Genomic DNA, 26,281 nt, shown 5'->3' on the forward strand with positions numbered 1-26,281 from the left:
TAAACCATGCATTTCGGGCATTTAGCCCTTCATCAGGGGCTTTGCGTCCTGTTCAGAAGAATATACACAACATAACAATGAAAAAGAGGGGCGTGGTTTCGGCGCCGACCGGGATGGCTGCGTGAGCGAGTTGCTCCGCGCCGTGTCCCGTCCTTTATCCTGCCACACGTTGCCCCGGATCGCCTGGTGGCCGGGAATGAGGACCGGAGGGGCAGCTGCCCTACTGGGGAAAGTTTGAGCCCGAGCGGAGCCCTGGCTGCTGTGTGCGGGTGGCCGTAGTGCTCGGCTCCCTCCGACGGGCGGACAAAGGCAAGATGGCGGCACAAACTGCGGGATAGCTCCGAAGGCGGAGCGGTGAGGAGCACAGGAGCAGCGGCGGACGCCTGCGGCACCCCGAGCAGCAGTGGATGGTGCGGTGACCCGTCGGAGCGGGCCCCGGATTGTGGAGACGATCGGAGGAGTTGCCGGTGGGAAGGTCCCCCCCTCCCCCCACCCGGGCCCTCGATTGAGGCAAGAGCGGCGCCTGGGAGTGCGCCGGGCCGGCGGAGGCACGGCCGAGCTGTGGGGCCGCTCACCAGCCAGCCGATCCGCAGTGGGGACCGACAGCGCATAGAGGCGTGCAGCAGGCGGCTGGGGCGCTGTGAGAGGGACCGCCCAGGGCGCCCGCGCGTCCCGGATCAAGAGGGGCACGGCAGTGGACCTGGACCTTGCTGGGGGTCCTGCCCGGTGGAGGGCGCAGAGGCGCCGACTTAACGACGAGGTGCTGGGCTGCGCATGGTGTGTTGCAGTGACCAGTGTTGCCGGGGGCAGTGTGCTCGGTGTGCCCTGGGACCCACTCCATTGACTGGCGGCCTTTTCGGCGGAATCTGCTCCCCCTGGCCCTGGTGAGCTTGGCAGACGCTCTGTGGGAGGCTGAGGCGGCTTGGGATGTTCCTTTAAATTGGATACTGTCAACTAGCCAGGTGTGGGGGCAGCTGGCGCCGCGCACCCCCACTTGCCTGGGGATTGGTGGACCTCTCTGGCTGGGACGCTCCGCTGAGCATTCCTGGTGCGCCTAGTCATTCTCCGAGGGGGCGGCTTGAGAGGCTGAATCCCTGCACGCAAGATGGCCGCGAAAGGGAATGGCGCCGCAGAATCGCCTGAAAGGGGAAGCCGGGGATCAGAGGATGCGAGTGGCGGCTTCCCAACGGAGGCCTCAACACAGGAACAGAGGCTGAACCTCCGCCTTGATACTATCCTGGCCGCGATCACTGCTACGAGGGATGAGCTGCGCCAGGACATTGCGCAGGTGGCGTCTGGCCTCGGCCTGCTGAGGGCAGACCACTCCAAATTATCTGACCGTGTGAAATCCAATGAACTACTGCTTCAGGAGCTGAAACCGGCGGTGGTTACGGCGGAGCATAAAATCGATGACGTTATCCGTCGACTAACGAATCTGGAGCGCCGCGCGGAGGACGCGGAAGGCCGCAACCGCCGGAACAACGTGCGGGTGGTGGGGCTACCAGAGAAAATTGAGAAAGGCGATGCGATAACCTACTTGGAGGACTGGTTCCGCACAGTGGTGGCGCCGGAGGGCCTCTCCCCCTTCTTCTCCCTGGAAAGAGCGCATAGGGTGCCCGCGAGGCCTCCTCTGGAGGGCCGACCACCTTGGCCGATGGTGGCCAGACTACTGCACTATAAAGACCGAGATCTGCTGATCCAAAGGGCGAGAGATCGTGGGCCCTTCCAGGTGGACAACAGTAAGGTGACGATCTTTCCGGACTATACGCAGGAGGTGCAGAGGAATAGGGCCTCTTTTTTGCCGGTGAAAAAAAAACTGAGAGAGGAAGGGGTTCAATACTCCTTGCTTTTCCCGGCCAAGCTGCGGGTCATCGTTGATGAGAGGACGCACTTTTTTCAAACGCCTGACGAAGCGTGGTCCTGGCTGGAACTATATCGCGCAGGAACGGATCGGGCTCATAGGCCCGCCAGGGAACGAGAACAGCCGGTCAGGGTCAGGAAGTCGCAGCGCATCCGCTCCAGGAATAGGCGCCAACGGGCCGAGCGCGAGGCGCAAATACTTGCAGATCGAAAGAGTGCGTTGGAGGCCACGGCGACCATCACGGGCTCACAACGAGATGACGCCTCCAGGGGCTCGGCTTCGGAGGACGACGGTGAGGATGAGAAGACCGGCGAGGAAGATTTGGAGGGGGGGGGAGCGCAGGGGCCAGAGGTTACCCCGCAGACATCGGATGGTATCTTTAATGGATGAGGTTCGTGGTTGCTGAACTTTTATCGGGTCTGGCTGCTCCTGCCCTCTTTTGGACTGCCAGGTATGGGGCTGCATTAGCAGCATGGGACTGTAGGCGCGGGGTGGCTGCTCTGTCGTCCTGGCTCGGGGCTCCATAGCCCTCTTTAGACCCTTAAGGTCTTCTGTGGTGTCGACCACAGATTAGTGTGATGTGTTGGGTGTTTGAGGTTTGGAACGGGGCTGAAGCTGGGTTACTAGGCCCTGTCCTGGGGAGGGGAGGAGTGGGAGTTGTGGGGTGTGTTTTACAGGGGTTGTTCAATTGCTGCAATGCGGGTCACAGTTCTTGGCGAGCGCCACTGTTGGGATTGATGCTCTATGGGGACGTTGCCTAATTTGAAATGTGTCACATGGAATGTCCGGGGAATTCGAACTATGGTTAAGCGCCATAAGGTGCATGCCTACTTGGTGAGGCGGGGAGTTCAGATAGCGATGCTTCAAGAGACCCACCTGACGCAGCTGGAGTGTGGGGCGTTGCAGAGGAGGTGGCGGGGTCAGGTGTTCGGCACGACTTACTCGGCGTTCGCCAGAGGGGTGTTAATATGGGTCAGGGCGGGCACGCCGTTCCAGGTCACGAGTCAGAAGATTGATCCGGAGGGTCGTTATGTGGTGGTGGAGGGGAGGCTGTGTGGTAGGGAAGTGGTGCTGTGTAACATCTATGCCCCCAATGTTGATCAAGCCCATTTTTTTGAGGGATTGTCGCGCTCACTGGCGTATTATTTGGCGGGCCCGATATTGCTGGCGGGGGATTTTAACTCTATCTCGGATGTGCTGTTGGACAGGTCGCACCCACCCTTAGCTGACTCACCAGTGCGCAGACTTGCAACTCATAGGCGGGACTGGCAGGAGAGGTGGGGCTTGGTGGATGTCTGGCGGGCGCAGCACCCTGAAACTCGAGATTACTCTTATCACTCTGCCCTGCATGATCTGCATGTTCGACTGGATTCAGTGCTGTGTTGCGAGTCTCTGGCGCCGATGGTGACTCACTCTGAATATTTGGCTAGAACCATCTCGGACCATAACCCTCTGCTGATTTCTGTACAATGGCAGCTGGCGAGATCGGCGGTCCCTTCATGGAGACTTCGCCCGGAGACGCTGGAGGATCCGGCGTTCTGTGACACGGTCCGACAGGGTATAGACGAATACTTCACGGCTAATGCTGGGTCGACAGAGACTAGAGCGAATGAATGGGATGCGATGAAAGTGGTGGTGAGGGGGGTATGTATGGGTCGGTTTCTGACTGTGAGAGGTACAGTGCTGAATGACCTCGCGAAGGCAGAGGCAGTGTTGAGAGGGGTGGAGCGGCGGCGGCCCGAGCGGCCGGAGCTGCAGGATAGCCTGTTGCGTGCTAGGGAGGCGGTGGCGACGGAGACAGAGAGACTGCGGTGCTATGATTATAAGTTGTATGCGGTGAAAGTGCATGACGAGCGGGATAAAGTGGGCACGCTCCTTGCGAAGTTGGCTGATCCGAACCCTAGAGGATGTCCGGTTATGAGTGTGCGCCAGGAGGATGGGGAGGTGATCTATTCGCAATCGGTGGTCCTGGGGCGCTTTCAGTCCTACTATGCGAACCTATACGCCAGCCACCTCGAAGTGAATGCCGCGGATATTGGCGCTTATTTGGCTCGGATCCCTCTACCGGTGTTAGATGAGGAGGATGCGCGGGATCTGGGGGGCCCAGTCACTCTAGCAGAAATCAGAGGAGCGATTAGTCATATGGCGCGCAACAAAACCCCTGGGGTGGATGGGTTGCCGATCGAGTTCTACGCCAAATTTATGGATGTGTTGGCCCCCAGACTGCAGGTTGTGTTTGCGGAGGCGGAACAATTAGGGCGGTTGCCTGACTCTATGACGGAGGCGCTGGTGGTGCCCCTGCTGAAGCCGGGCAGGGATGCATTGGATGTTTCTTCCTTTCGTCCGTTGTCTATGCTGACTGTAGATTATAAGATCTTGAGCCGCATCCTGGCCACCCGGCTCCTCCCACTGATGACCTCTTTGGTGCATAGGGATCAGGCGGGATTCATTCCCTCGAGGAGCACTTCAATGAACATCCGCCGGCTGATTGGGGTTATTGATAGTGCTGCCCTGGCAGATCCAGGCCCGGTAGTGCTGACGGTGGATATTGAGAAGGCGTTTGATAGTTTGGAATGGGATTTTTTGGATGGTGTGCTGTTGGAAGTTCGGAGTTGGGGAGGGGTTCCGGAGCTGGACGAAAGTGCTCTATTCTTCGGCTAAGGCGAGAGTGCGGTTAGGGACCTTGGTGTCCTCGGTTTATCCGGTCTGCAGGGGCACGAGGCAGGGCTGCTCGCTATCTCCGTTGCTCTTTGCTTTAGCAGTGGAACCGCTGGCGGCTCAGGCGAGGCAGGGAATTGTTTTTGAAGGGATTGCGCTGGGGCTCGACTCGCATTATATTTCACTGTATGCCGACGACTTGCTATTGTATCTGGCAGACTCTGGGAGGGCTCTTGAGGGTGCGGTGGACATGCTGGACAGGTTCGGGAAGCTCTCGGGCCTCAGGGTGAACTGGACTAAGACTTGTGTGTTTCCGCTGCGGAAGACCACGCGCTGCCCCCAGCTCACGAGGCCGGTAGTGTGGGAGCCCTCTTGTTTTGTTTATTTAGGAGTGCGTATATACCATGACACGGCGGACCTCCTTGAGGGGAACGTGGGGCGCTGCATTAGGGCGCTACGAGGCAGTATGGACTTTTGGGCCTCTCTCCCGCTATCTGTACTGGGCCGTGTGGCGCTGTTGAAAATGGTGGCACTCCCGAGGCTCCTTTATTATTTTAGAACACTGCCGGTGTGGATCCCGCAGGGTGTCTTTCGGGAGTTGAGGGCATTGGTGACCGGCTTTCTATGGGGCCGCGGCCGCAGACGAGTGGCATTGACCACCCTGATGAGACCCAAGTGTGAGGGAGGGGTGGCAGTCCCCGACTATGAGCTATACTATCTGGCAGCGCAGCTCCAGGTCCTGACGCAGAACGTGGCCAGAGAGTTCAGGGGGCCTGAGGATGGCCGGGAGGTTGGCATTCGGAGGTACGTCTTGTCCTCTATTGTGATGCAACAGAAACTGGCCAGTAGGGACCTCACGATGGAGGAATGGACGCTCAGGTTATGTTGGAACAGGTACCTGAAGAGGGCTGGGAAGCGCCGACCGTACGCGCCTGAGATTCCGATGGGAATGCTTACGGCCTTACCGCATGGGGGTGATTGGTCCCAATTGTTAGAGTGGGAGGACCTGGGATTACAGATGGTAGGTGACCTTTATGTGGACGGGGCGCTGGCCCCGTTCCAGACCTTGCAGGAGCAATTCGGCCTGCCGAGTGGTACCTTCCTGTTGCACGCGGCGGTTATTACGGCCCTGCAGAGGCACTGGGGGGGCGGATTGACGGAGCCGGAGGTGACGACGGTGTGCCAATATGTAGTGATGGCCGCGGGCACCGTTAAGGCGGTGACCTGCCTCCACAATAAGATGTTACATGACGGCCTAGCCCCGTTGGCTGAACTGAAATCGCGTTGGGAGACCAGCATTGGCAGGCAAATCCCGGACTCGGTATGGGGTCAGGTGCTCCACAGGACCTGGAAGGAGACGAGGAATGCGAGATTCCAACAGGTGCATTATTTTGTGCTCCATAGGGCATATTTGACCCCGGAGAGGTTGCGGCGACATTTCCAGGTGCTTGATGCCATGTGCCCGCGATGTCTAGAACCAGAGGTGGACCTTGACCATATGCTGTGGGGTTGCCCGAAATTGGGGGACTACTGGTCTGAGATTGGGGACCTCTTGAATGCAGTCACAGAGCGGGAGGTAGATTTCGACATGGCCACATGTCTCCTTCTTTGGTTCCCGCATACTAAAAAGACCAAGGTCACGAGCAAATTCATTGGGTTGGGACTGATACTGGCACAGCGTGAGATCACGTGGCATTGGAAGTCTAAGGAGGGGCCGTCTGCACGGAGGTGGAGGAATGAATTGGTGAGGTGGTCGAGCTGTGAGAGTGTGTTACGAATGCGCCAGGCGACTAGGGCTGGCAACGAGAAATGCTTGGAACTGGCGCGGTCCTGGGAGCTGGTGGTGCAGGCATTGAGAGATTATCTCACCGAAAGCGAGGACACTGATTAGTTATACCCAAGGGTTCCGTGTGGCTGCTTGCTTATCGAAGTTTTCTGATAGTTGTCACCCGGGAGCAGTAAGGAGATGGTGGATCCCGCATTAGCAGCAGTTGGGGGGGGGGTGGGCACTGGGAGGGAGTTGTATGGAGGGGTGGTTTGCCAACTAGCGGCAACCTCCTAGACAGGACTGGCCCAGGATAGTACTGGAGAGGCTTTAGTAACATGACATTAGTGTGGCCTGGGCTCTGATGGAGAATGAGGTTTGGTTGTTGTGGGATAAAAGCGGAAACGAAGTGTTATACTTGACCTGTGTCCCGAATAGGGCATGCACCGGGGTACCTCCAGTGTATTGATTTATTGCTGCGCCGCCCAGCCTCCGGGATGTGGGCCGATCGGCTGTGTACTGTATGATTATTGCACTGTGTGATGGGGACTGTTGGTGCACGGGTTGGTTTGTTGGATGTTTTTCTTCCTGACTCCGCAATAAAAATATATTTAAAAAAAAAAAACATAACAATGAAAAATTGTCATTAAGCATATCATTGCTCATTTAAAAAAACTTTTAAACATATGACTGTGTTGGGCACACAACATCATGTGAAAACATCATGAAAAAATAAAGAATTCAAAGAAATAAAACTTTATTCAAAGGAATCTCTAACAAAATTGTTTGCGAAGTGTTTTTTCAAATATTACCACTACGTGTGTATTTGGGGACGTTGTTCACTTTAGGGGTAACGCTACAGGATTGATATAATAAATGCTTAACACTACTCTCTGAAAAAGCCTTACTGCACGCCCACACTACCACAAAGAGAGAGTAAGGTATTATCATCTTTTTCCTCTTCCTACCTTTGGGGTTCTACTGGACTCCGTGCACACTATACCTTACTTTGGTATAGTACACAGAGTCCGCTTCCAACAAGTACCCATTAATAGTCTTAGAAATCTGAGTGATAAAACGTTTATGGACTTCATCTCTGCAGTCCATGATCACTCATGCCTTCTCAGTATTCTTCCTTGGATGGGCTAGTTAGTAAATTGCACCTAGACTAAATCCCTTCTGCATCTGGTTTTATTATACCACCAACGCATCAGATCCACCAAAAGGACCTTAATCCAAAACAAAATCCTTGCCAACGCCAGCAACTCCAAGGAACTCTTCAGCGTCATCCAGGAATTCACCAAACCCCCTAGGGAAACCACGGACATTACCCCTTCCCAGGACCTCTGCAACAAACTCGGTCACACTTCCATCCGAAGATCAAGGGCACTACGACAACTGACTCCGAAACCTCTCCATCCTCCAGCAACACCAGCCAACCCGCAATCTGCTACTGGACCCAAGTCACCACCGAAGACACCGCATCAACCATGAAGGGCATCCACTCAGGAGCCCCCACTGACCCCTGCCAATCTTCCACAGAGCCGCCGCCCATTGCTCAAGAACTACGACGCACCATCAACGCCACCTTAGAAACTGGTATCTTTCCCGAAGACTGGAAAAGCACAGAAGTCAGACCTCTACCCAAGAAGCCTTCAGCAGATTCCATGGACCTCAAGAACTACAACCCATCTCCCTCCTCCCCTTCACGGCCAAAGTCACAAAAAGACCATCAACGTCCAACTAACGAAATTCATTGAAGAAAACTCCATCCTCCACACCCCCCAATAGGGAGTCAGCAGCAACCACAGCACCGAGACCGCCCTACTCGCCGCCACAGAAGACATCCGCACCCTCCTCGACAAAGGACATACCGCAGCCCTGATCCTACTCGACCTCTCTGCAGCCTTCGACACCCTCTCCCACCGCACACTCACTGCCAGACCATGAAGCCGGCATACAGGGGACGGCTCTTGACTGGCTCAGCTTTTCCTCGCCGACAGAACCCAAACAATCAGACTTCCACCATTCCTCTCTGAACCCCACAGAAATCGATTGCAGAGAACCCCAAGGATAGTCGCTGAGCCCCATGCTCTTCAACATCTACATGGCACCCCTTGCCGCCATCGTCAGACAGCACAGACTGAGCACAGTATCCTACTCCGAAAAAACGGAGGTGTTGGTCTTTGGGAAGAGTTAAAATCCGTGGTCGAGCGAGTGGTGGCCTTCTACTCTTGGCATCTGCCCCACTCCCTCCCCTTCCGCCAGAAATCTTGGAGTATTATTTGACACCTCGCTCTCTATGTCCCTGCAAGTCAACAGGACCGTGGCCACCTGCTGGGGCGTGATCAGGACGCTCAATAAAATCCGCGGTTACCTATCCCCCGAGGCGCGTAAACAGGTTGCAGTCGCCCTGGTTGGCTCAAGGCTGGATTACTGCAACTCCCTGTACATGGAAGCCAATAAAGGTCTGATACATCGTCTGCAGATTCTCCAGAACGCTGCAGCACGCTTTGTTTTGGATCTCCCGAAAGCATCTTCAGCCACCTTAGCCAGGAAGGAGCTTCACTGGCTCCCGGTGCAGCACAGAATTGCTTTTAAAATTCTCTGTCTGACCCACAGAGCATTGAAGGAGGGTCCTGCCAGTGCTATCTGATCTCTTCTTATGCGTTATGTCCCCACAAGAAACCTCCGATCTGCGGGACTCTGTCAACTGGTTGTTCCTCGTTTCAAATTTGCCAGATGGGGCGCCAGAGCTTTTTCCGTGGTTGCTCCGCAGCTGTGGAACTCCATTCCCACAGAAATAAAAACGCTCCCGACTATCGAGTCCTTCAAAAAGGCTCTCAAAACCTACTTTTTTAAGAGGGCCTACCCATGAGCAAATAGGACTTCGTAGTTTTGCTAGCTTCTGCATTTGATTAGGCGCCTTGACGCCCATTGGGCTAAGTCCGCGCATCTACAAGAACTGTTTCATTCATTCATTCATACGCCGACGACACAGCTCATCCTCTCCCTCCCCAAGAATCCCATCACCACCAGACTCCACTTCGAGGAAGGAATGAAAGACGTTTCATCCTGGATGAGCAGCAGCTGCCTGAAGCTCAACTCCGACAAGACAGAGATCCTCGTCCTTGGACTCTCCCCCGTCTGCATGGGACAACTCCTGGTGGCCGGCAGCCCTCCACCGACCATGCCTGAAACCTCAGCATCGTACTCTACTCCTCCCTCTTCATGACCTGACTGGTCAACACAGTCGCCTCCACCTGCTTCAACTCCCTCCGCATCCTTCGAAAGGCCTTCAAATGGACCCCCCTCCCCTTGAATCAAGGAAGACAGTCACCCACGCACTCATAACCAGCATACTGAACTACGGAAACGCCCTCTACGCTGGGATCAACAAGTCTCTGCTCCACAAACTCCAGACCATCTAGAACACCGCAGCCAGACTCGTCCTCGACATTCCCTGACACAAACACATCACCCAGCACCTGCGTAACCTCCGCTGGCTCCCTGTAGAGAAAAGCTTAAACTTCAAGATACTCGCCCATGCCTACAAATGCCTCCACAACACCGGACCCCAATACCTCAACAATAGAATCTCCTTGCTATTATCCAAGAGGAACCTCCTATCTGCCGACCTATTCTTCACCGAACCCCCGAGCATCTGCAGAGCAATAACGGGGTGAAAGAACGTTCTCCTACATCGCGGCCAAGACCTGGAATGGGCTGCAGATTAACATCAGACGCGCCCCCACCCTGCACATCTTCAGGACAACCCTAAAGACCTGGCTTTTCGACTGACCAGAGCTGCCCCCCTTCCCTACCTCCCCCAGCGCTTTGAGACCCTTACGGGTGAGTAGCGCGCTTATAATTTCCCTGATTGATTGACTGATTATGCCTCAATGTTGATATCAGAACTGGCACTCAGAGAAGTTGAGCCACAATGAAAACACAATTGTCTTGATCTATAGTAGATGCCAGGGCTGCTTACCAGTTCTTCAATCTACTGTGAGGATTTTCTGGGGTATGAAAGAACAAAAATCACAGGAGCAGAAAGCCCAAGTTACTGTGCATACAATCTGTCGTACACTGTTTGCACACTCAGTTGAAAAATCTACTGGTGTCCACTCTTCCTTCTACACTTCCTGCAGTGACACAAAGCACCGAGGCCCTGGCAGACAAACAGATCTTTGGGTCCTGTGGCCGAATATGATCTTGTTTATCACCTTGCATGCTTGAGGCACGGTGCTCCTGTGCTCATGACGAGCTCAGCTCGTCATGAGCCGTGGAATGTTCACACGCGGGGATAATTCCCCTGCTGTGCTGAACGTTCCACGAAAACTGGAGCACTGTGCCTCATGACGAGCTGAGCTCGTCATGAGCATGGGGGCGCTGTGCGTGCCCCCCGCCCCCCAGCACAGCGGGGGAATTACCCCTGCAGCGAAGGGGTTAAAAAGTGTTATGGCATGTGTTCTGCTACCATGCATTGAGATTAGTTGTCCAAGCTATACAGCTCAATCATTGGAGACTAAATATTACTGACTGCTTGTGTGAGTAGTTTTTACTAATTAGATTACCGATTTGTCCAAGTTAACCCCAAGGAAGAAAAACTCTGAAGATGCCCTAACTGTTTGTTTGGGTAGTAGAAGGAGGTGAAGGGTCTTGATTATTGACTTTGAGAGTACGATCTACATAGGTGTCAAATTCAACTAAAAATCGCCAAAAAATAAATAAACTAGCACATTTTTTACAGGGAGAAAATGAGGGGGAGTACAGTGAGGAAGAAGAGCCTGTGAAGGTTATCTTGAAACGGGAGAACATCACCAATGAAGAGCCTGCTTCCAAAGAAAAGGAACCCCAGGAGAAGGGGGAGAAGAAAGGCACAATTACAGATGAAAGACAGAGTGGCGATGGGCAGGTATGTTGTTTCTATGACCCTCCTTTTGACTTGGATGTCGAAGTTTGTTGTAATGTTATGAGCCGGACCTCGAGAAATGACGGAGAGGCAAGGGTTGTGAGGTTGGAGGAGTTACAGGAGAAGCTACAGGAATGTTCCGGGGGAGGGGGTAGTAGCCTAACACTGATCACCCTTTTGCAGATTGTCCCTCAGCCTCAATAAGACACATTGATACAGCAAGGAAAAACGTTTTTAGCTCCCACGCAGTTGACCAGACCTTTTAACTCCTTCATTGTCGGTTATTGGTAAACACGATAAATAGCCTATTTAGCATCACTTTATGCTATTTCATTGGGTAATACTTCTAAACAGAGTACCCTGAGTTCAATGTAATATTTATGGGAACTTGGAGATACTAGTAAGTTGTAAGAAATAAACTCCTAGAGAAGCAAATCGATCTTCCAAGAAGGAAACCACTGTCAGACTCATCCTTTAGTACCTATAATAGCTGTGTCATTGGCAAAGTTATGGGAATCAGTGTCTTGGCTTGTTATTAACCTCCTTTCCTAAGAGCTGCCCAACATTTTGGCCTCAAGGCTTTGTTCACATCTATTCTTACATGGGAGAGCCCTTGGAATTGTATTGCTTGCAGACCATGAACGTTTAGAAACAAACTGGCTTTGTGTTTGTACCACTGTCCACAGAGCAGAGTAAAACCTCTAAATGGTCTGTGTTGGGGGGGCTTGGACTACTTTAGCTATTTAAGGCTTATTTGGACACCTTTTTGGTGTATTAATATTGAAACAATCGGATATTTATTTAGCCCCGAAGTTCCTTAAGATAAAGCTTAAGTTACCTCCGTCTACACACTACCCTTCACTCTAATTTATCATGCATTCCAAGGTTTGCTTATATGGTTACACCCTTGCCTGTCTGCTGTTTGAGGGGCTAAAAGTCTTTCTGGAATACATTGGATTTATGTGGTTCTCTTCATCATGTCTGTAGTGTGCAACATTCCTGCAGACTTTATGAAATGCCTCTACATTTCTTTGGAAGAGGGGGTGTTGGTGGAGGGGGGTTTGAGTGTCTTGTTGTTTTGTCGGTATCTGGCCTTAAGCAATGAAATCTGTAAATGCACCTGTGCAAACATGAATCTGTGCTTGGATCAGCATGTATCAAATTAACTAATGGATGTATTGTGAATATGGCTCTGTTTTCCCTCTACCAAAACCAACTTCTTACCCATTCTTGGAGATGGATAAAGAAAGAGTGCTGAAAACTCTTCTTTTTATTTTGCACTACAAAGCAGGTTAGGTCACGTAGATTTTACCTTAGAATTTTTTTTTTTTTTTTTTGTGTAAGACCTTTATTGCACATTTAAATCAAGACACAGTTGAATGCCTACAACCTCTGGGGCCGGCCTCAAACATTTCAGCGATAATGGTGGAAATTGGAAATTTACACAGCCGTTTAGCCGGCATCCCTGAGGCCCGGCGGCAACTATTCCATGCGTGCATCTTTACATTGGCAATTTTGTCGGAAGTCACAAAGGTCTGCATTTTAACCGTAGAACCAAACATTACCAAACAAGAAGAGCACAGCTATCAAATACAACCACAAAGTGTACCCAGAGGGTAGACAGATCCATAGGTGTCATCAAAACATCTGAACATTAGTGACGTAGTCCACAACCCCTCCCGGCTCCCCCCTTTCAAGCAACAGCATGCGTCCACCAAGGCCAGCGAACTCCTCAGCACACACTCCCTCGTTAAAATTTCAAAACTCAATCCGACAAACCCTCATCCAAATCATTTCCCGGAGGTTCGCAGATGTCTCCCCTGTACTTGTTCCACGCCCCCCAGATCAGACCCCATTTCCTGGGGCAGCCTCTCCGGACAAACACCGCCCTCTCCGCCACCATTGCGTCATCCATATCGCTGCACCAATCCCTCAGCCTGGGCACCACAGGTGATCCCCACAATTTAGCCACATTACGCTTCGCAACCATCAGGCCCAACACCACCCAGTCCCGCTGCCGATGGGTCAAGTCCGTGGCCTCCCAAATGTTCAGCAAGCAGCAGCGCGGGTCTAACTGCAGGGAAACATTCACAGTCTGGGAAATAGTGCGGAACACTGCTGTCCAATACCCTGCCAGCCTCCCGCAATCCCAAATGGTGTGGAAGAATGTCCCCCGCTCTCCGCATCCGCGGAGGCAGTACTCCTGATCAGCCCTTCCTATTTTGTATAGAACCGTCCGGGTATAGTACGTACGGTGCAGGACTTTTAACTGCACCAGCTTAAGCCTGGACGGAATCGCCGATTCGCAAGGTGATGAGAGAGCCTCCTGCCACTCCGAGTCATCAAGGTCCCCTATGTCCGCTACCCAACTGGAGCGCAATTTGGACAATAAGTCAGGGAGATTGTTAACTAGTTTCCTGTACGTGTATGAAGTGGCTTTTTGGGGCATGTGCTCGGTCAGCAAGCGGTCCTCAAGAGGGGTAGATTCCTGCAGAGACTCATCTGCCGGAATGGCCGCCCTCAGTGCGTGCCGTATCTGCATGAATCTGTATCGTTCGGATTCTCCCATACCATATTTGGCCTGTAAGAACCCAAAATCCACGATTCTGTGATTTTTCCAGAGGTCCCCCACCACTGAAATTCCAATGTCGTCCCATGCCTTAAACCCTTTGGTATTGCCCATGTAACCCAACCTGTGTGAGTCCCATAGGGGCGTCATCTGTGTAACAGTGTGTGCGCAGTGCAAGTGCCTGTGTGCTTTATACCAGAGTTGGATCGTGTGACGTGTCGGGCCCTGTAGCCCTGACGGGACGTTGCGGCTATAGAGGTTCCTCAGCAGACCCCTGGGTTCGATATTCTGCCTGTCCGCCATGTAGGCTGGGTCTGTGTGTGGAACATGTAGCCAGTAGTTGATCTGTTTAAGGTGGGCAGCCCAGTAATACAGTTCAATACTAGGGAGCGCTATCCCCCCATCGTACCAGTCCCGCACCAGCTTGCTCTGCGCAATGCGGGCCGGCTTTCCATCCCAGAGCAGATTAGAGATTGCCGCCGAGATGGCCTTAAAGTAGGCGGGGGGCACCGGAAACGGCATATTCTCCAGGAGGTACAAAAAACGAGGCAGAGCCATCATTTTGAACAGGGCAGCTTTGCCCAAAAGAGTAAGCGGAAGGGAGCGCCACACCCTGACATCCCGAACCAACCGCTCCAGGGGGGGTCTCAGGTTCAAAGTATGGAAGACGTCTGGACTAGGAGTAATGTAAACCCCCAGATATTTAAAGGGGGCAGTAGTGTACGCTAACGGACAGCCCCTCGGAAGTGGGGGGGGGTGGCCAGCAAGAACGAATAGCACCGACTTCGCCCAGTTAATCCTATAGCCGGATACCCTCCCGAACTTCTCGCAGACATTGAGCAGTTCCGGGACAGATTTCCGCGGGGCGGTGAGGTAGAGCAGGACATCGTCGGCGTAGAGCGATATCCGATCTTCCCACGTTGGTGACCACTGGATACCCTTAATTGAGGGTTCCCATCTCACCCAAATCGCCAATGGCTCAAGGACTAACGTAAACAACAGAGGAGACAACGGACAACCTTGTCTCGTCCCACGCCCAAGCGGGAAGGTCCTAGAGATGTGGCCATTTGCCACAACCTGCGCGAGGGGGCTAGTATATAGAAGGCGGACCCACGCACAAAAGCGAGGCCCAAAGCCCATGCGTCGGAGCACCGCGAAGAGATAAGGCCACTCCACCGTATCGAACGCCATAGTGGCGTCCAGGGAGAGCAGTACCGCTGGTTCCCGTATAGTCTCCTTGCGAGCCAGGACCGCCTGTAAACGCCGCAAATTATGCGAGGTATTGCGATTCTGCATGAAGCCGGACTGGTCCGGGTGAATTAGAGTGGCAAGATGGGGGGTCAATCGCAACGCCAATAACTTGGCAAGTATCTTTGGCTCCGCGTTGAGCAGGGAAATGGGGCGGTAGGAAGTACATTCCTCCGCCGCCTTACCGGGTTTATGGATCGGGATGATAGCGGCCAGGCGCTGTTCACTCGGCAGCATTCCCAATTCTAGGCTGTCCTCGAGCATGGTGAGAAGATGGGGGGCAGTCGTCTGGGACGTCAGTTTGTACAATTCCACCGGGATGCCGTTGGGTCCCAGGGCTTTCCCAGACGCCAACGCCTCTGTCGCGTCCCTCACTTCCTGCACGGTAACATCGGCCTCTAACAAGAGTGCCTCTTCCGGCGAGAGACAGGGGATCGTCAGATCCTTGATGTAGTCGTAGGCCTCCTCCGTCGTGAACCCCGCCTGAGGAGCGTAGATAGCTTCATAATGATCCGCCAGCAGGTCGACAATAACCCCGGGGTCAGAGGTCGCCCGTCCGTCAGGCAGTGTCAGTTGAGCAATAACCCTGCCAGCCCGCTCCTTTTTATCGAGCCAGGCCAACATCTTTCCCGCTTTATCGCCCAGTTCGTACACTCTATGGCGGGTGGCCTGGAGTGACGCCCTAACCGATTCTCGCTGGTACGCCATCCATTCTACTCGGCACAGCCGGACCGCTTGGGCAGCTCCCAGAGATGGATTGGATTCCTGTCTAGAGATGGCCACTGTGAGGGCCTCCTCCAGGGCGCAGAGTTCCTGCTGTTGTGTCCTTTACCTTAGAATTTAGTGCATGTGAGACACTCAAGTTAGTTTAAAATCCTGTTAATATATGTTAAGGTCGGGCTATTGCATCATGACAAAACATTCTAAATCTGTGATACACAGCCCTGAAATCTATGTGCAAGATGGTTTGTGATCCTTCCTCTGTGTTGTTTTCTATAGCTTTTCGATCTTTTCTAGAGGGGTAAACTAATTTAGAAATCTGGGTGCAGTGTCTAGGGCTAACTGTGAAAAGGCTAGTCAGCTCTCTTCTACAGTGTTGTGTTAAGAACATTATTGTGTTTTGTTTTTCCAGGAGAGCACAGAAAATGATGAGAATAAGGCTACCAAGAAATCCCAAAAGCTGGATGATGATGAGGATCGAAAGAACCCAGCATACATTCCCCGCAAAGGACTTTTCTTTGAACACGATCTTCGGGGGCAGATCCAGGAGGAAGAAGTCAGGTATTGGTGTTGCAGAACTTCTAATTTGTCTATGAACGGGTAGTTTTGCAGAGCGTGCCTCTTCTAGATTCACATAATGGGCATTATTCCACCCACTACTTTTTGGGTCCGGAAGTCTTTATAGCAAACATATTTTATCTTTTTAGGTCTCGCGCCTGCGACGCATATGGCGAAGCCATATGCATCGCGCAGGCGCGATACTATAGCTGTGGAGTCTGCTTCCCAGGAGACAGAGACTGGCGCGCGCACGCTCTGGAAAGCGATCGGAGCCGGCCGCGCGCGCGCGTTCCCAATCTCCTGTCTCTCTGGTTCTCACTCCTGCTGGACGTCCCACAAACCCTCCCTTGCTCCCGCCGCTTTCCCTCCCTGCGCGATGCTCTTTTAACAGCCTGTGCTGCGAGAGACCGGCACACGCAGGCTGCTCTCCGGAGCTCCGAACCCTCCCTCGCTCCCGCCGCTTCCCCTGCGCGATGCTCTTTTAACAGCCTGTGCTGCGAGAGACCGGCACACGCAGGCTGCTCTCCGGAGCTCCGAACCCTCCCTCGCTCCCGCCGCTTCCCCTGCGCGATGCTCTTTTAACAGCCTGTGCTGCGAGAGACCGGCACACGCAGGCTGCTCTCCGGAGCTCCGAACCCTCCCTCGCTCCCGCCGCTTCCCCTGCGCGATGCTCTTTTAACAGCCTGTGCTGCGAGAGACCGGCACACGCAGGCTGCTCTCCGGAGCTCCGCAGCTCCTGCCTCCGCCCCTGGTCCTGCCCTGCCCCGCAGCCCATGGATCACCCACCGCATGCAGAGGTGGCTGGCGGGCCCGTGCCGGAGTCACCACAGCCGGAGAGCAGGGGCTCTGGAGAGGTCCACGCCAACCACCGGGCCGAGCTGAGCGCTGGACAACTCCTCATGTGGATCGACACGGCCGCCTGCCTGACCGGTGAGAACTGCGCCCGCGGGGGGCGCTGCGCGCACTGTCCGCGGTGCTACCTGCTGCTGACCTACTCTCAAATGATATCCTGAGCCTCTGACCGGCATTTCTGACAATGCGCTGATACACCCCATACTAGCACTCAGTGATACATTTAATTATACAATGCCCGTTGGTATGCCACTTGCTATACGCATCGAATAAAACTACTTCTGCACGGTGATCCGTTTAACAAAATTGCATTCTATTCCCAAAGCTCCTATACATTTAATGACTAAATTTAATGACCCGGTGGTTTCATGCCGATGCCACCGTTGAGTAGCTGACATTCCACCGTCACGATGACCCCGGCCCGTGCAGACAGGTTTAATATGTTAATGGTTGTGGCGCAGTAACACTTCGAACCGCACGCTGACACGTTTCAAGACCGGCTGCTTATTTTGATGGCCTTATGATGCATTGAGGACATGGCGAGTCTGATAGAGACCTGCTGAGGAGTTAAAGCTGCCAGCTGTAATGGGCCTGTTATTTGTAGTGACACGCTGATATATTTTTAATACTATGCTAATAAGTTTAGTGGTATGCGGAGACATTTAATCTCATGTCGCTACGCGTATCTACATACCGATAGCCTTATTGAAATGCTGACATTTTTAATAACATGCTGATTAGGTTAACTGAATGCTAACACGCTATTCTATTTTTTATGCCGAAACATATCTAGTGGTTTAATAACCTCTTTCTTCAAACAAGCATCGATGGGAAAGAGACTTCCAAAACATTTACTTTCTGTTGCTACCCTGCTTACTGAATCGGTGACAGGCGTGGCGAAGCTGCTGAAACTCTAGGTTTGGCTTCAAAAGTTATCCACTTAAGGCCCCCCACCCCACACTGTGTGAAGCTGCACCTGCAAGCTAGCTACGTTTTCGAGCTTCAGCGGGTCACGCAATGCGGACAGAGCTATCTTCATAGCCAATATGAGGGAAAGAAGTGAAAAACTGTGCAGTTTAAACATATTAGACAAACCCAATGTGATTATGATTGAAAGATTGCAGTCTGTGGATACCCCTGTTTCCCACTCGGCTTTGTTTGGTGGCGGGCCTAGTTGCTGAGGCCATATTGGTAATGGGCCGTGGTTGACCCATTAGCTGCATATGAATATATCTATTTGTGATGTTTATTTATTTGTGATTAGAGATCTTTGTTTATTTGACCACTTTAGGTATCGTCCATCTAAGTATGCATCAAAGTCAGATATGTTTTGATACTTGAATAAGATTTGTGTATTATCTGCATAACAGTAATAGTTGTATTTGAAGCAGGAGAGTAGGTCGGGTGGAGAGCAAAGGCAAGAGTTACAGATGAAGTAGAACTGTTAGATGCCTTAGTTGTGAATTGAATGGAGCTGACCTGAAGGGATAAAGTAAGATGGTGATGATCCATCAGGTAGGAACGATGCAGTCGGCTTCAGTTCTCTCCCTGTTTGTGTCCAAGTCTCTGCAGAAGATTGGGGTGATGAATAGGATCAAAAGCGAGGAAGAGTTCAAGTATAAGCATGTTGGTACTCCAATGCAGTGATTTGTCTCAAAGCAGACCTTTCTATCTTTTTCATTAAAAGAGCCTGTTATTGGCCAGATGTAGGAAGGATCTCTTCTTTCATGGCACGTTTGGTTTAGGACATCTAGAGTTCCTTTGTGCAGATGCCTGTATTCAAGGAGTTGTTGACCGTTCCGGCTGGATTGGCTACAGAGCTATCCAAGAGGACATTGGTCTGTTGGTGATTCTGCAGGTCTACAAGTGTTTGCTGCATTGGTGGAGTCTTCTGTGGTCAGGAAGTTAAAGGCGATTAACTGTAGTTGTTTTCGTGTTTTGTTATCTGTTGAACTGAGCAATGCTGCTAGGAGTGTGGTTGAACAGCGGGACGGTACGGAGGGAGAAGGTCACTGGTTGGTAGGAAGTAATTCAGATGTGATTTGCAATCAGCAAGGGTCAGTGATGAGGAAGCCTTTTGCGTTGTTGCCAAGGAACCAAGATGTCCTAAGGTACTACCACTTCAGGTATTGCAAATGAATAACCCTTTTCCCCAGAACATTTCTTAAAGGGTTGTTTGTGATCTTTAGCTCCTCATTAGATCTACAGATTGCTCAACAGCTCCCCCTAATCAGATCTCCTTTCCTGTGGAATGGCTCTTGGCCACTGTCAGCTCTCCAGAATATAGGGCAGATCTCTCTGAAGCAAGGCAGACATCCGGTATTGTGGTTTTGTTAACTTTACTTGCTCCATCAGCTTTCCTTGCTACCCTCTCCAGAAGTAAAGAAAGTGAAGCATTCACATTGCTCACAATACACAGGCTGTGGGACGACTATTACCAAATGTGTGCATGGAAATAATGTATATTTAGACCAATTATTGACTAAACATTGAGATGCACATATGCACTTGTTTAGTAGCCACAAAATATCACATTTACAGAAGTCAACTAAACATGTACAGAGTGAACAGACCATAAGAGAAGCCAAATTAATTTAGGAAAACATAATATTCCCGTAACATGCTGTTCGGATGGGAATGTCCCCTGCAAGGTATACATCAATCTGTGCAACCATTCAACAACAACTGGTTCAATTATGTTTTCTCAATGTTTCAAGCTTTATTACAAATGTCACAAAAAGATGTTAATATTTCACTTCTGTTCTTGGATTTTCGTCACAATAAAATACACTGAACGTAATCTTCACAAAAGTTATTTACAAAAGTTAACGCTATTGCCATTAAAAATTACAATACTTTTATTTAGGTATTAATTATTAAAAAAAATTAAAAGCCATTGTTATTTGTAATATCAATACATCTAAGTCACATAAATACAACACATATTGCATTACAAATGCTATAGGTGTCACATTTGCGAAAGTTAAAACTATTGGCATTGTAAATGACAAAGCTATTAATTTCACTATTTTCAAAACCAACATATAAATAAAATATTTGTCGTTTACAATACCAATAGCTCAAACTTTCCTAATGCGAGACCTATTGCATTGCAAATGCTTGTTCTTTTTGGTCATTGCCCCTAGAGTCATATTGATACCCAGACACCTGGCATTAGCCCTGTATATAGTCACCATCTTGAGATTCTTTTTTCCACCATTCAGTTTGGAAGCAGTTTTACGAGCTCCATATCTGAATTGGTGATGGAGGGAGAAACACCATTGGCAGTGCTGAGAAAAGAAAATTTCATTTTTGATGCATTATTGTTAAAGGCAAAACTGCAAAATTATGGAATTTGAAAGCAAAGACGTTTGGTTTGGGTGTCAAAAATGTAATAAAAACAAAGGAAACCGGTTTCTCTCTTTGTGTCTTGAACACAGAGAGTCTTGGGATGCAAAGTGTGGGGCTTAATCAAAATCCCTGGGTCTCTTCTCAGCTTTGAGAAGGATTGAATTGATTTTGTTAAAACAATTTCCTCTACTTGAGTCTTTTTGTGCGCCAGTTATAAGAAGAAAAATATTAGCAAGTGCAATTAAAACCAAATGTTTAAGTAAAATAAGGGTTTTTTAAAGGTTAATACAAGTAGTTTAAACTGTTTAAGAAAATACATGTTCAGTCTATTAACAAGACGTTGCATAACGGGAACACCAACACGGGGTATAAAATTTGCACTGGCCCAAGGGTGAATATCTGTCAAGGGGACAAAGCAGACATGCAACGAACATGTAGGGAGAAAGATTGTATTACTCTGATTGATAATGACTTTAAGCAATTTGGTCTAAAACTGGTTTAAAGTCGGGGTTCCTCCTCTAAGTTTAGGATTTGATCAGGAGTTTCAAGAAAACTGCCTGTACCACATCCAATGACGAAAGTCTTTTTCTGACGATTCTATGATTTCAAGACCGTCATAGACAAACCTTCAGACTCGGCTGGACTTGAAAGTTGATTTAGATTGAAAGATCATTAGAAAAACTAAAGCAGATTCTCTAAGGACAATTCACCCATGTCTTCCTACAAGAAGAATGGCCTGTTGTCTGTGTCAGGGTGAGAAGAAAGGGGATTGATGAGGAAAAAAAAATATGCCTTGAGGTCTGAATAATGCTTTATTGCAGAACAAGAAATGGCTTGGTAAGACGCACAGAACATTTAGAATTTCTTCCAATATAAGCTGTAAAAGGCCTAGGGAGGAGGCTAAGATATACGGTGGGTGTGTCCGGAATGCAACTCTAGAACCACAAGCGGGATTTAAAGAAGGACACCTGGATAGCTCAGGATCAGAGGGAAGTGTGGTAACATAGAATCCTATCAGTTGAATGTCTCCATTTTTGTTTCCCAAATGTAAGCCTGTATGCAAGAAATAACCACTATTCCTAAACAGTATCTTAGGCACATCTAAAAAATCCATAGGTTTCTTTCATACCTGTTTTTCATTAGATTTTATCATATAAATTGAAGCTTATTCTGTTCATGATGAAAAATCATTGGGCGCTGTAGGTTAGTTGTTGTCTCGGAGTATTGCATATTTTTGGACAACCAACAAACCATATACATTCCTGTGACCATAGGGGCCTGACAGACACAACAGTACATTACTGTTGCAGGTCGAACATCGGTAAAAAAAATGACAGCTGAAACATTGTCAGCTATTTAGTTCTTTTTTTTTTCTCTTAAAAGTATTTCAACAATTATATTCTTTGGGTAAACCCCTCGTTGAATTTGGAATTTTGTCTAGTTTTCAGAAATATGTAGCTTTCCTGGTTCGCTCTTTTTTCCACCACAAATTTAGTGGAAACCACAAAAAAGGAAAAATAGACTATCACAGTGAAAAAAACAAAACCTGATTTTTTTTTTTTACAACTCTACTATTTTCGCAGGTTGCAGAAACAAGTAATCTTAGCACAGCAAGCCTTTTGGTGTCACCATTTTTAGAACAAGCAATACTTTTAGCATATGGCTATTATTCCTGTCCCCTTCAGGAAACCTGGATACCTCTATTATCCCCAAGATGTTTTTTTGGTGTGAGGTGAGGGAGTTCTGAAGGCTTAAGCGCAAAGTTCGCCTAACCTCAACTTTTCAGAGTGTGTGTGTGTGTGCGCGCGCACGCAGAAAAACTCAGGATCAAAGTGCGAGCAGTGTAGCTTATTTATTTAAGCATAGTGAGACAAGTGTCTTTCCTTGACGCATTTCACTCCACGAAGGACTTTAACATAATTTGTGCACTTTATACTTAAAAAGAAGCACATTGGAAAGGGCAAAAACCCAGAATTTTCTGCTGATCTTTTGAACAGTCATCTTTTTATAATAGGAGAGCGCAACAGAAATCTAGCGAGATGGTGTCAAATTGCTTAAGCTTTACAAGTTCAAACTTAGTGTTGCTTTGAGACAGGCAGCTTCTTCATTTCCCCATCTTCTTTTGCCTTCCAGTAGTCTCACTTATTCTTTTGCAGCTCCAGTGAGCAGCATCCTGAACAATTAAGCTCAGTCATTGAAGGTTTTTCTGGCAATCTTTCTAACTCAATTTCGTGTTTCACTATTACAAAATGTACATTAAAAATAAATGTAAAAAAATGCTTGTTTACTATTAAAACAGACCTGCAGAGATTGCTACATCTAGTTAGGACAAAAAAGTAAACTTGCATTTTAAGTTAACCTACATCTACTACGTATTGGATGTATAACCCTCTCACATCTCTCCAACGTATAACATGGACATGTCATCAAAAGATGAAGTAACACAGCTGGATTGTTATATACACAATAAGCAGCTGTTACATACTACTTGCTCCCACCATGTTTTACTTGAAAAACAAACCAACAAGTTCACATATAATGTAGTTTTACACTCAAGCAAAATAATTAATGACCTTTTTGTAAGACCATACAAGAAACTGCAGTTAATTCTTTTAACACAGTCCATCAACATATTTTCAGCCCAGAGTCAACATCATGAGCAATTGAACATAAGATTCCTGTGTAAGCAGTGTGGTTTTAGGATAGCACTGGTTAACATCAGTACCTCTAAATGAGCGTGCTAATTGACCAATGACTACTCGAGGACCCCAAGAAAAGGCATCAAGAATAGTGCAAGGCTGTGCCATTGGACTCTCATCTCCGAATGTTAATTTTAGACCTCCTTCCTGTTTTGCAAACCAGATGTACTAAATAAGCTGCAAATCTTTTTATTCTCTTTTTTTTTTCTTCTGTCCTAATGAATAAGAATTTCATGACAGGACCAATATTAAGATGTTGGTTAGCCTAAGGATGATAAGGAATAGCCAACATTTTGAACCAGATGTGATGAGCAATGATACCTTCATTAAAAGCTTGAACTCCTTTATGGGCACAATCCTGAAATGTAAGAAGCTGGCTCTGTATGTACTAGACCAAAGTAAGGTGTATATAGTGTACCCAGAGTCCAGTGGATCCCCAGAGGCTTTACTGAGGCTAAAGTAGATTCTTACTAATACTCTTTTGTGGTAATTTCAGCGAGCAGTTGGGCTTATCAGAGGACTGTGTAGAGCATTTGTTATACGCACATTGGCAAGAAATGATTACACACACACCATGACTAAATCCGACACCAATTGTTTGTAATAATATTACTTTTTAGGTCTCGGCTGGCGTGGCTGCGCACATGCGTAGCACGCTCGGCAAGATTTTGTTTTTAAGTCTGTTTTAGTAAAGGGCTTTAAGCCCGGCCCCTCTTTTCCATTGGCTGGCGTCACCGTTTATGCAAAACAGTGGCCAGCCATTGGAAAAGAGCTTTTCATGACGTAGACTTTTATCTTTTGCAGACCCACTTGGACGGGCTCGCCTGCTTTCCTTCTGAAGTAAAAGGTTTCTTATCTTTATGGGGCCATGTGTTTGAAACACATGGCCCGATAAAGACAAGAGAACCTCTTTTACTTTCGGGACCGCGCCGTGCTTGTCTTAACTGAGTTGGCTAGGAAGTGTGGTTGTTTTGCATCGCCAGTCCTGAATAGTTACTGCATCTTTGCTGATTTTAGTCACCAGTTGTCTTTGTGTAAATATTCTTTCTCTTTAGTTTCCCCTTATTCTGAACTGGCACCTTGGTATGCCAACATGGCAGCTTCGGAAGTCACGTATCAGTCTTTTATTTCTTAATGGATGATGTAATAAGAAATAGTGACGGAAGGGCGCCCGGACCAAAAATACTTGAATATTATTTGTCCGATAAGAGAACTCTCTTTTTATTGGATGGAATTGTGGGCGTGGATATTTTTCCAGTCGCTGAACGAGGCTTGCACTTGGAAAACTGTTAGGGAAATCCTGAACATTCGTTTCCGTCAACAACTTTTTAAACGTCACGAGATACAGTCAATGGGAGGCCAAGGTATGTTTGAGCACCAATGATCAGGTGTCTGGTGAGGGTGGTTATCTTTTCTGCACCTGTGCAGTTACCTTGTGTGACAGGCTGTACTGTACAACGGAAACGGGCACAGAGAGTCATGGAGAAGCCACCCCTACAGCAGGCCGTGCGTTGCAGACCCTGGGGAACACACAGAACGCCTTGGCAGTGGGGGCTTCGGAAACGAGAACCTCTACTGACACCAGGTAAGAAGGGGGCTGGGTGTACGGGGCGTAGAACGAAGGGAGGACTTCACCTGTGGATGCAGATGGCTGCGTTCCTATGGCGGAGTAAAGTTTGCTCCGCAGAGTGAGAAAGCATAAGGAGGGTTGGAGGTGTGAAGTGAGTGACAGCATGCGTGTTCTACCAGGGAGTTGTTTATTTCTAGGTACCTATACTATTTTCCCACATAACTTGGTACAATTTAAAAATAGAGTCCTAATTTGCTTATGATGAGGGTGAAACAAAAAGTGGTGGAGGACATATAGCTGGCAGCTCAAAGGTTTGAGCGAACTGTCATCCACTCGTAGAGTTCATATACTTTATTGCATACGTCTATTGCTCTGCCATGCTCCTTAATCATTTAGGTCGCCCATCAAACAACTACAGTGCTGGCACTTTTTAAAATGAAGTACATTTTCCTAACAGGACAAATTAGGAGTATCTGAGGAAGAGTAGTTTTAGCCAGTGCCTCCTCCAGTACTGCCCTGCTGAGCTTTATGGTAGAAGGTACCTCTAGACACTTGCTACGTGATCTGACAAAAGTTTTTAAAGATGTAATTTACATCACCCCTACGTCCATCGTGCTACCCAATACTTTCGAGGTGGATTCCACCTCCGAGGAATGATCAAACCAAAAGTGCGAAAGTGCAACCTCTTTCCATCCGCCTTTACTGGCTGCCATAACAGGGGGTTGATATTCCTAGGCTGCACCCGTTTTGTTTCCTGTCCACCTGAGACGAAGAACACGAGATGGCGGTGTATGGTTGGTTTAGTCCCATTTTCTGATATGTTTCCTGCATTGTGGGAGTAGCTGGCGATGGGACTTGTTGGGGGAATCCCGAATAATATTTATTTGTGTTTACTCACTGCATCATGTGTGGCAGTATGAGTAGGAGTTTAATTGATTCCATGGCCTTATGGGTCGTTCATTTGCATGGATTAGAGCCTGATTGTCAATCACGGTGATTGCCCTTCTGATCCACACTACAAGCTCCTACACCGTCTGAGTAACATTCTGTTTCTTATGCATGCAAGATATAGGAAATGAGTGTCATGCAAGCAACCTTTAATTTTAAACAAAAAGGACACTTGTTATCTGGTCCATTTGTATTCCTCCAGTAGCACAGGAAATTAGTATATCCTGCCGTTTGAGAAGCTGTATGCAGTAGGTCTCGCCTTTGATTAAGTTAAGCCATTTGCTTTGCTAATGGTATTGGATAGCAAAGCGAATGGCTTTAACTTAATAAAAGGCGAGACCTATTGCATTTTTAATGCTTGTTGTATATTTATTTTTTAGAACCAAAGATACTTTGTTGCAGTAAATTACGTTTTACAATATGACTGTTTTTCAATATAAAAAGTGAACACGGTGCATTTTCCATTCAATACAATGTTGTCCTATGGGAAGAAACAAAATCCGCGATTTGCAGGGACGTAAACTTTTGATGAAATTAGGCTTTTGGACGAAGAATCCGTACCAGGCA

At 49.0% G+C, this 26,281-nt stretch overlaps 1 protein-coding gene across 4 annotated transcripts in view; it reads left to right on the forward strand.

Annotated features, from left to right (window-relative positions):
* CASC3 (CASC3 exon junction complex subunit) overlaps window positions 1-26,281 on the forward strand; it is a 458,504-nt gene that overhangs the window by 89,030 nt on the left and 343,193 nt on the right. For all 4 annotated transcript variants that reach the window (XM_078645688.1, XM_078645689.1, XM_078645690.1 and 1 more), the window contains exons 4-5: window positions 11,038-11,202; window positions 16,149-16,297. In XM_078645688.1, the coding sequence (XP_078501814.1) occupies window positions 11,038-11,202; window positions 16,149-16,297 (314 nt within the window). The remainder of the gene's footprint in view (window positions 1-11,037; window positions 11,203-16,148; window positions 16,298-26,281) is intronic.

The sequence above is a fragment of the Lissotriton helveticus genome, chromosome 5_1 (assembly GCF_964261635.1).
Source record: "Lissotriton helveticus chromosome 5_1, aLisHel1.1, whole genome shotgun sequence".
Lineage (NCBI taxonomy): Eukaryota > Metazoa > Chordata > Amphibia > Caudata > Salamandridae > Lissotriton > Lissotriton helveticus.